The sequence below is a fragment of the Pezoporus occidentalis genome, unplaced genomic scaffold (assembly GCF_034315485.1).
Source record: "Pezoporus occidentalis ecotype Australia unplaced genomic scaffold, CSIRO_AGI_Poc_V1 ctg216, whole genome shotgun sequence".
In the NCBI taxonomy this organism is placed as follows: Eukaryota; Metazoa; Chordata; class Aves; order Psittaciformes; family Psittacidae; genus Pezoporus; species Pezoporus occidentalis.
In genome coordinates this window covers 235,127-246,248 of record NW_026914029.1, presented here as the reverse complement: position 1 = coordinate 246,248, position 11,122 = coordinate 235,127, and the positions used below count along the sequence as shown (strand labels likewise).

General features: G+C 54.5%; 1 protein-coding gene across 6 annotated transcripts in view; it reads right to left on the bottom strand.

Moving 5' to 3' along the window:
* Positions 1–973, bottom strand: part of B3GAT1 (beta-1,3-glucuronyltransferase 1) — a 112,226-nt gene extending 111,253 nt beyond the window's left edge. For 2 of the 6 annotated variants that reach the window (XM_062619936.1, XM_062619937.1), the window contains exons 1-2: positions 841–908; positions 540–686 (exon numbers count right to left, since the gene is read on the bottom strand). In XM_062619936.1, the coding sequence (XP_062475920.1) occupies positions 540–686; positions 841–844 (151 nt within the window). In that variant the 5' untranslated portion in view covers positions 845–908. Of the gene's footprint in view, positions 1–539; positions 702–823 lie in introns of those variants that run through there. The other 4 variants (XM_062619938.1, XR_009965102.1, XM_062619940.1 and 1 more) reach the window with 4 other exon arrangements.
* Between the last annotated feature and the right edge of the window lie 10,149 nt (positions 974–11,122).

Below are 11,122 nucleotides of genomic sequence, written 5' to 3'. Positions count from 1 at the left end.
GTGGGAGCTGATGCTCTCATAGCGTTGGTACTGCACAGACACTCAGGTGAGAGGCTGCCTCTTGCCTTCTTCAAGTGCAGGAGCACCAGTTGGCTGCTTTCCTGAGGACACTTACGGATGCTCTTTGCCTCCCGTCTCCCAGAGCTGTCTCAAGTGGCAGCTTTGTTTCCTCTGCTCTCTTGCTTCTGCAGCTTTCCTGCTCAACTGACTTGTGCGCAGAGACAGCAGGAAGGGACTCCTCTGCTGCGGATCATCATCCAACCAGAGCAAAGAAAAGCATCTTCCTTCAGAACCCTGGATATAGGCCACAGATTGCTCTCCAAGTGCAGTAAGCACACCCCATGGCTTGGAGTTTGATGTGTGTGAAGAACCTCTGTGAGCACTGGGCTGCTCCTACAGCACAGGTGGGGAGGCTCCTGCATGAGCATGGACTGGGAGCTGAGATGAGCATGGCTGCCATGGGGAAATGAAATGAGGGAGGAGATGAGGACGAGGGAGGGATGCACAGACCGGGCATGGGCTGGTTTGAGTTCTCTCACCCTTGTGCACTGCAAGCAGTGGAGCAATGGTGCTCTGGTGCCAGACGGTGATTAGCAGTGTCCAGGGCAGAACTATCAGCACGATAGCCAGGATGTCTCGTCTCTTCGGCATCTCCAAGACTGACTGGACCCACAGCTCCTCATTACCTGACAGTGAGAACCCCAGAGACAGAACAGCAGAGCACATGGAGAATAGAAATAAATGGGCAGGAAGGAACAAGGACACAAGAGAGCGAACGCGAGAAGGAGAGAGCAGCAGCGGCGACACGACTCGTGGGTCTTACCAGTGCTTACAACCCACCCATTGCAGAAGCAGGTTTGGAGGGGCCTCGGCTGCTGACACCCGGAGCAGGAGGGCACTTCTGCAGCGCAGTGTGGAGCTGGCAGCCTCAGGGACTCACGTGGAAGGAAACCTGCAACACAGCACAGAGGTGAGGAGGCAGAGAAGAGCACTGTGGAGCTGCTGCACAGGGCTCGCAGCCCTCCTCAGGAAGAGCAAATCAAAGCTGGGCACTGAGCAGCAGCAGCAGCAGCAGCAGCGTGTCCCAGCCCTCCAGCGTGCTCAGAGCCTTGCTTCCCTTCACATCCACCTCCTCAAGCAGAAGCTGCTCGGTGCTGCATCACTGCTTGACCATGCCCAGCAGAAGAGGACCCTTCATCCCCCAGCCAGCCAAGCCTCACACCACCACGTGCCAGGCCCATGCCCTGGGAGGAAGCAGGGACCATAATGATCCTGTGACCCACCAGACCCCCTCCCTAGGCCAGGCAGAGCACTTGGGCTGCCTGTGCCTGCTCCCTTGGGAATACAGCTCCAGTGAACTGGTGACCCTGTGTTTTGCCCATCACCATCTTCCCCTCAGCTCAGACCATCCCACTGGCATCTCTGAGGCAGCTCAGGCTTCCAATGGCTCATTTCTTCCATCTCAGGGGTGTTGCAACTGGAGCATATTAAGCTGCCACGATGGCTCAGGCTGATTCAGTGTAAGCCCATACAACATTTAAGCAGACTGTGTTTTATCCAAGTGTCTCGGCAAACAAAGTACATCACTTAGGGATACACGCGATGGACACTCTGCAAACATGGGTACCACTTTAGTAGCACTGCTCCCATGCGGGGCAAGGCATTAACCTGCTGCTAAAAGGGCTGCAGAGAGATGCTAAAAGAGTGCTGGAGAGATGCAGGCTCAAATCCCTGATTTGGCTACATGTGGGTTTCCTTGGCTGTGCCTTGACTATAGAGTCAGCCTCTGAACACTGAGCCCAGCAGAAGACCTGAAGTGAAGCGGCTCCAAGAAGCCATGGCTTGTCCTTTCGGAGCGGGATTCAAGTTGCTGGACACAACCAGATCAGCACTTCAGTCACAGAGGGGTTAACTTACCAGGGAAAACAAGGGGAACCTGCTACCTCCCATAGAGAAACCTGTGCCAGGGATCATCTATGGAGCTGGGGACCCATCCACCTCCCATGCACCCACCCTGGTAGGGTCTCCAGCAGCAAGAAGCCCCCAAACACACCTGGTTCTACAGAGAGGCAGGTTTCCTGCAGGGAAGAACAGGGAAGCAGCAGGGAACAGCTTTCACAGCTCAAGGAGCTGCTCGGTGCAGCCGCTTTCAGGGAAGCATCTCTCAGCAATGCGGATTTGTCCCTATTTATGGTCAGGACTGGAGAAAGCAGCCAGGGAGGAAGAAGAGGAGTTATTCCAGCGCATCCCAGCCTGCTGCTGCATCCCTTCTCCAGCCCTGTGAGCCAGAGACATCCCGCTGGCCCCACGCTGCCAAAGCACACAGTGCCCTCAGGAAAGAGCATCTGGCCTCATCCTTGCTGTCCCTGCAGTTGCTGTCAGTGCCCCGACAGAGGACACTGGGAATCCTCTCATGCATCCCTTGGGCATCCCTATAGGGCAGAGCTGGAAGGGGTGGCTTTGACAAGCCTGCCCACCTTAGCTAGCTGCAAATGCATCCAGGGAAGGCCTCGGGCACTTAGAGGGGCTGGGAGGAAAGGACAAGCAAAAAGAGCTGCTCAGAGTCAATGCAGAGCTCTGGCAAGCTGCCACAGTGGCTGGCATGCAGCAAATGGCCCTTTGTCAAGGGCAGCTTCCTCCCAGCACAGCGCTCGTACCTTAAAGATGCCTTTTCCCTGCCTCCTGCCAAGCCAGCATCCTCCCACAGGACAAGGCTGAGCCTGGGCTTCCTAGGATGGAGCTCTTCCTCTCCGTGTCCTTCTGGGGCTGGCTGAGCTCCCTTTGCAGCACCAAACCACGGGCTGCAGGGGTGAATGAGGTACCCGCACACAGCGACTGTTCCTGATGTTCCTTCCCTGCACACAGCACACTCCGCATGCCCAAAGGGACACAGTAGGGATCCCAACAGCAGATGGTGATTGTCTGCGCCCCTCACTGGGAGAGAGACATTGAGGGGACCTTGTTGCTCTCTACAACTGCCTGACAGGAGGATGGAGCCAGGAGGGGGCTGGTCTCTGCTCCCAAGGACCAAGGGAATGGTTTACATCCTGGTTGATCCTATGATTCCATGGCTGGGGGAGAACGTGAGGACACAGCCAGCGCCTTCTGCGTGTGGGATCCGCTGCTCTGCAGCAAAGCCGTTTGCTCGCTGTTAATCCCTGGAGTGATCCGAGAAGCCTGACTGAAGGACATGGGGAGAACTCCCATGGGGCTGCCGTGAGCAGCAGCAGCAAACCTGGATCCAAAGTATTTCCAGCGTGAGGCCAGTTCCCACTGTTCCAAAGCCACGCTCCTGCCTCACCAGCACGTGCTAAGGGGTGAAATCCATTTGCTGCTGTGAACAGCATCAGCCAGGATCCCATGGTTGTACCCTGCTGGTGACAGCAGTCGCAGCTTCACGGTCCAACAAAGAGGGCTTGCTCTGCAGCAGAGCCCCCAAACCCGTGGTGCCCAAGTAAATGATGCTTTTTGCTGCTCTTTATGGCCCAAGGGAGGCTTGCCAAGAATTAGAATGGGAAAGACGATGCTCCTCCTCCAGGTATTCGCTCCGTCCCTTCCCCATCACGTACAACTCTCCTTTTCCCAGTGCATAGCTTTAAACCCAAACCTGCCTTTGTTCAGATTGTCCATGTGAGGCTCCTGCTACCTCCTCCTCTGCAGGGAAAAGGAGGAACAAAGTGAAACAGGAAGTAATGGAAAGAATACTTCCTTTTTTTTTTAGGCAAAAGACACAAATCCCCAGCTTTTGAGTGATTTGGGGGTTAAAACACTTCTAACCCAAAGGCGTTTGGCATGGCTGGAGCAGGGATCTCTTCCAACAGGCTGGAAGCAGAAGGGCTGTGGCACACGGTGGCAGAGATTCCCCATTCTCCGGCAGAGGGCAATGGTGTCAAGGCATGACAGTAGGGAAAGGGCGTTCATCTGGTAACGCAGCTGTAATAAACCCTGGAGCCACGCGTTGGGAACCGGCTGGGTTGTCAAACACCGAAGGTTCGTCTTCAAAATGGAGTGAATTTGCCTCCTTGCTGTAGGAAACACGGATTCCACCTGCAAGCCGGTTGTAGTTATCCCTTCTTCCGTCCTGTGGGGCTGGTGAGTGTCATTACTCCTTGGTTTTCCTCCCATGGAACAGGAGTGATTTAGAACATGTTCACCTAAAGACTTGCTTGGGTTGAGTTTGTGTGGATGGATGGATGGATGGATGGATGGATGGATGGATGGATGGATGGATGGATGGATGGATGGATGGATTAGATAGATAGATAGATAGATAGATAGATAGGTAGATAGATAGATAGATAGATAGATAGATAGATAGATAGATAGATAGATAGATAGATAGATAGATAGATGGATGATAGATGATAGATAATGATAGATAGATAGATGATAGATAGATGATAGATGATAGATAGATAGATAAATAGATAGGTAGATGATAGATGTCACTGGAGTTGACTAGATGCCTAGATGTAAGAAAAACACGGACAACCCCCCCAAACAAACACAGTCAAACACTTCCTTGCATTACAACCAGCCAGGAAATAGCACACACCGTGGCAGATCCTGCAACAAAAGCTTTACAAAGCAAATGAACACATCAGGATACAAAGCATGTTCTCACCGATAGCTTTTCCCCCTGAGCAAAGTGTCCCTGAACCTAAACACAGGGTTCCTCTCACCCTGGGGATGGGAACAGGTCTGATCCCTGCTGGACAATGGCCCCTGACCAGGATAAAGTGCATCTCCAGCCCAGCAGACACTGGGGACACGGGCACTGTCACAAAGCCTCTGTCAGAGATGCTGGTGTTTGGCAGCAAAGGTCTGTAAAGCACAGGCTAAGAAGAAAGGCGGTGATAACTCTTGCTCACTAGTTACTCCATAAGCCATTAATGCCAACAACCCCATAACTTTAATGGGGGCTGTTATCAGTGTAGTAGCAAAGCTGCGGAGCTAATTGCTGTTTAGTTATTAAGCAGAACATGGAGCTGAGTAATGAGCACATGGAATTGCTTGTTCTTCCAGGGCTTCTTCCCTGTGAGGGTGCTGAGGTGCTGGCACAGGGTGCCCAGAGAAGCTGTGGCTGCCCCATCCCTGGCAGTGTTCAAGGCCAGGTTGGACACAGGGAGCAAGCTGCTCCAGTGGAAGGTTTCCCTGCCCATGGAACTGGATGAGCTTTAAGGTCCTTTCCAACTCAACCCAGGCTGGGATTCTCTGAGCCCCCCCCCCCCAGAGGGTTGCACATCACCGCGACCAGCCTTGCACTGGAGCTGATTTGCACATCCCAAAGCTGGAATTGCAAGTCAAGAACAAATGGGATCAAACCCACAGATTAGCTCACAAGAAGAAATAACATGAGCCCATCTTCTCAGAACAACACTTACCATTTACAGCAAGCGTGAGCAAAGTGGATCAAGGGAGCTCAACACCAGCACAATTAGCTTCTGGAACTTATTGCCACAGGATACGAAGAAGAACAAGAACTTAACAGGATTCCAAACAGGATTAGTTGTGTATGTGAATAAAATGCATACCCAGAATGAGAATGAGACACCCACCAGTCCGGGAAACAGAAACCCTGGAGCTTCAGAGCTTCAGCCATGTTTTAACACACATCAGGAGCTTCCTCTTCTGCAGATTCATCTTCCCCCCATGCCCGAGCCAGGGACAGGACAGGAGACGTGATGCTCTCAGGGGATGCTCTGGTTGTCATTCCGGGTTGGCAATGCGTGCTCCAGGCTCCCTCCCCAGCCAGGCGAGCTGCGGGTGACAGGTCTTGGCTGAGAAAGCATTCCGAGCACTCCATGCTTCTTCATCAACGGCTGCACTTCACACATGGGTTTTAGAAAGCATCCCCATCACGACGGAAAGCTGTTGGATTTACAGCCCACTTCCAAAGGGAAAGACAAATGGGAGTTGTTTTCTCCAGGGAAATGCTGATGACACCCATGAGAAGCTGTTTGACTTTCTTTAAGCTTGAATGCTGAGTGAGTGCTCCAGCAAGTACCTCCTTCTCCATCAAGCCTCCTCAAGCTGGTGACACCACGATACCTTGAGTCATACCTTCGCTCAGCTCAGACCACATCCACGCTGTCAGAACCACTCAGAGCCTCTATTTCCACCCCTATGGTTTCCATTGCACCGAGTATTTTGCTCACTGCTACCTTCCATAGATGTTAAAAAGTGACATTAACAAAGGATGACCCAATTTCAACAGGACTGGACTCGTTTCCGTAGCTCCATAATACGCTTTGCATATGCTTTGTCCAAAGGGTTGGAAGACTTCCATGATACCCCCCGTGTAAGGGTGGCAGTGGGAACTAAGGACCAAGCCTCACCTTGCCAACCTGCAGGCAGAAGGCCACTGTCTCAGAAGCTGCAGCACCCCAATCTGTTGTTAGTTATCGTTCCCTTCTGTTGTTAGGGATGGAGAGAAGCCCCAGGCTTTGACAGTGCCTGAATGAGGGGTGTAGGATCCTGTGGCTCAGTCCAGGCGGTGGGGTACACTGGGGGCTGCCTCTGGCACTGGGACCATCACCCATGAGGAGCTGTGCCCACAAGCCCTCATTGACTCTCCCTGCTGGCTCCGCACGGTGTTCCCGATCCCAGACCTGGAGCTGAGGCTGCTCACCCCACACGCTGCTGCCTCTTGACCCGCTGTGGAGATGGGGCTGGGGCAGGACCCGCTGCCTGGCTGTGGGTCAGGGCACACAGGGGCGCAGAGCTCAGCACCCCCATACCCCAGACCTGCCTCGGCAGCCTCCAGCACTCCCTTTGAATCACTGAGTTCTTGCCTAGCCCTGAAAGGAATTAAATCCTGCTCTATTTAAAAAGAGTTATTAATAACCTGATTCCAATGCATGCAAGAAGAAGGCTGGCAGTGAGCGAGCCAGCTGGCCCTCTCCACTGCAGCGAGCCACCACCGGGCACCTTGACACCTTAAAAAGGGCTTTAGTTTGGGAAAGCATAAATTCCTTTCTTTTCAGGAGCAAAATCCAGGATCTTCAGGGTTGGATTTTGAAGGCTGGAAGCAAAACCAACCTGCTGGCATCCAGCTTCCCCCTGAGCGCTGCAAACACTGTGAGCACCGTAAGCACCAGGCCCTGAAGATGCCACTGAAGGAAAACTGCTGTCGCTGAGTTGCCTGATGGGGTGCGCATGTCCAGGCTGAGAGGAGCATCCACTGCCATGGTGCAGCTGCTCAGGGGATGCAATGTGTTGTCAATGCATCTCCTCCACGCTCCACACTCAGCAGAGTCCGTGTTCGCTGCTGCCTGAGCAGCAACCCCTCCAGCAGCTCAGCACCAGCACCTCAGCATCCCTCGGAGCTGCAGGATGGATTCCTGTGCCAGCAGCAGCGCTTGCAGGGGCAGGGCTGACTCGCAGCAGCTCTCTCCTGCAGTTTCTTCTCCTCTCCCCGGACAGAGCCAGCAAAGATGCAGCTCCTTGGTCAGCCAAAAAAATCCCACCAAGAGCCACCAGGGGAAACCCCAGCTCCCGTTCCCTGCTAGATGGCTTCCTTAAAGAGATGAGCCTCAAATCCAAACGCTGCTCAGCCTCTGTGTCCCTGAGTGCAGCCACAGCCCTGCTCCTCGGAAGCAGGAAGGTCATTTGGAATGGATCTCCTGCTGGCTTTGGGCAGGGTCCCCAGGATGCGCTCATCCTGCTTGCCTCACCTCCTGTCTCCACAGTGCACACGAGGCCTCTGCCTGGCCAGGACCCTTTGCCAGGTCAGAATAGCATGGACCCATCTCCCACCTGGGAGGCATTTGGAAGGAAACGAGTGCCTTTCCTTTGCCATGCCCCCCTGTGCCAACGCAACAAACCCAGGGCTATTCCAGCCCTGCAAGGAAGCGGGATGCGGCTCTGGGTGGGACAGACTGATTCTACCAGTGCCAGCAGCTTCCAATGGAAGCCTGGACCCAGCTCCATCCTGGGTCATATGGACACAGGGAACTGCAGCCTGCAAGAGGCACATGGAATGTGCCACCGAGCTCGCTGATGGACAGACAGACTCCCCTGCAGTGCTTCACTTGCAAGGTGAGGAGCGAGACGAGCCCTTGGGGAGAACCTGGAGGGGTTTGTAATGGCTGCTCTAAGAATACTGTAATCATGCAGTAATTACAGTGCATCTCAAATCAGCCACACAAATTGCAGCCTTATTATGCCTGTCACCTACCTTGTGTGGCAGGGACACAGAGACAGGCCACCCCCTTGCCCAAGGAGGGGACAGGGTTAGGAGACTCCCCGCACAGCCCCATCACACGCCAAGCCATGTGAGTGGCTTCCTCGAGCGAGCAGGAGCACATCTGTGCCTTCCTGCTGCATCTCAAGGTACAACACTCCATTAGCCAGGTTGGTTTTACCTTTATGCGATGAAACAAATACCTGCAAGCACCAGAGCAGCCCTGGGTGTTTGATTGGAGCTGTCAGTCTTTCAAATGGCATTCCTGCAGAGGAGTAAGCTTTAGAAACAAGAGTTACTGAGCTCTTTGAGTCAGCTGATAATGAGGGAGGGCTGGGATGGGGCGGGGGGGGGGAGAATCAGTGCTGCCTGCTTCCAGAGGGGCTCAGTGGTGCATGGGGCCCTAAAGCAGCGCTGCTGACCAATGCAGAATGCAGGCGGTGAACACGAGGGGTGCAGCACATCTGGGAGGACATCCTGGCACACCTTCCCTCCATCATGTCGGCATCAAAGAGAAGAATTTCCTCTTTCAGTCCCTCTGGATGTGTTGCTTCCCATCCCGTTCCAAGCCCCTGCCACGGGCAGGGACACCTTCCACTAGAGCAGCTTGCTCCAAGCCCCTGTGTCCAACCTGGCCTTGAAGCGCTGGCCTGAGCCCAGCACTCCTTCACCTGATAACGGTGACAATAACCCCAGCATCCTCACAGTGCCATGGACAATTACTCCTCCACAAAGGGCAGGGATTGGCAGCTCCCCCCCTACCATCCTTTGGGCTTTATTTATGGAAAGGCACCTTTTATTGCCGTTTGTGCTGCTTCCTGAGGCTGCTGTGCCAGGCTGGAGGCAGAGACAGGATCTACACCTCCAGCATCCAGACAGCTCCACCTTGCTGCCAAGGGATTCATCTTGGAGTGCTGTTATTCACAGTTATGCCTGCCAGGCCCCTTCTCAATACTCTTGGCTGCTTGCACTCGGAGTGTTTCAGAGCTAAAGTCACTGGTAACTGATAGAATAACGATAAGGTACAAGCCTGAGCCACCCCACAGCTGAACTCTCACCACACCACATCCTCTTTTAACCATCTCCTGCCATGCCTGAACCCTGCTGCTCCGGCCAGGCTAGCCCATAGAAATCCATCAGCATCCTTCCCTGGGCACACCAACAGCTTCCCACCCAGGTAGAGCTGTCCTGGCCTCACCCTTATCCCTCACATTCCACCCAGACTCTTCAGTTTTAGCACTTCCTGCTAAGAAGCATGCCAGGAATGATGCTCATCTAACTGAAACCCAGCAACAGCTCCTCCCAAACCCTTGCAGAAGGTCATCCCAGGAAGCTCTCTGGAAAGGAGCATGCTAGAGTCATGTGCCACTGTTACCAGACTCTTCACAAGTGACTCTGCACCTCCAGTCTCCCATTCATCCCAATGGATGAACCCACCTGACTAAACCTTTGCGTGTCCATACAACCCCACATCGCCCAGGCAAAGCCAGCCCCTCCTGGGGCACTGCATCCCTGCAGCTCCTGCAGGAGGCTGGGAAGGACACCGTGTTCCTGTATGTCCGCAGGGCTGCAGGGAGCACGCAGGCTGCAGGGCTGGCAGGCCTGTGCCACATTCCACTCCTCTCTCCCAAATCAGAAGCAAAACGTGCCACTAGAAAGCCAGGGGAAAGCAGAAGGCTGCTTCTCAGTACCACCGCGTGAGGCAGCATCTTAAAGCATCCCCAGCTCGCGGGTTGCTGCCCATTGCCCCGGCACACACATGGCATGGGTTTAATCACAGCTCCCCTCTCAGCGTGGCCTCAGCGGGAAGAGAGCAGAGCTGCTCCCATGCTCTGATCCCTGCGGAGGCTGCTCCAGCTTTGTTACCGTGAGGGACCCCGTCAGGCTGCCTCTTCATCACCTGCTCGAGGTACCTCCAGCCAGCACTGCTCACCTCCTGGGTGCTCCATCAACCACAGCCTTTCCTGGGGTTCACAGTGACAGCAGCCCACAGGCAGGACAAGGAGGGCACGGGGAGCGACACGGTGCCCACAGGACAGGGACTTCAGCACGTTCCCCTAGGGCCCTGCAGGGTTATTGCCACAGCAGGGTGGCATCGAGTGCGCAGGGCTCACACACAACGGCCAGGTTTGCCTCCCTTCCTCCTGAACGGGGCAGTGTCACCGCTGCCCTGGGCTGGGTGACGGCTCCTGCACCCGAGGAAGCACTGGGAATGATGGGTTCCAACAACAAGCAGAGCACAGCAGTGCAGACCACGAGAAAGGCGCTTCCCACGGAACCAATTCCTGCCATTGGAATCGCATCAGCACGAGCCTGGAAGACGTGAGCTGGACAAAGCCCACTCGGATGCACTGCAGGGTGTTGGTGTCTCAGCACAGCTCCAGGTTTCCTCTCCGTGCCCCGGGCTATGGGATTCAGATGGATTTTGCACACTGAGAAGCCCCAAGCAGCCTCCAGTAGGTAGAGGCCTGGCCCTCCCAGGCCTCCAGGAGAAATCCATGGATACACATTTCTTCTTTAGCTTTAGAAGCTGCTAAACAGATGGACAAACAAAGGATGGGCTCTAAGGCGCCGAGCCAGAACGCTTCAGCACCACGGTGGTATTTATAGAGGAGCCCAGGGGGAGGTACCCCAGCACCCACTCCGCTGTCACACTGCAGCTCGCTCAGCACCCACACACATATGCACCCAGAGCCAGTCATTCCCAACGGAGCACAGGATCGCCTTCACCCTCACTTCGTGCCTCCAGGACAAGAGACTGGGATGTGCAAAACTGCACCTTATCAGAAGTGATGGGGAGGGGAGTGATGCTTTTGCTGTACTGAGAGCTGGAGTGGGCCCCGAGTCACACTGGCATTATGGTATGATAATGCTGCAGGTATTAGAAATGCTTTGCATGCCAGACGAATCCTGGAGCAGGCTTCCAAATCCCCTCCA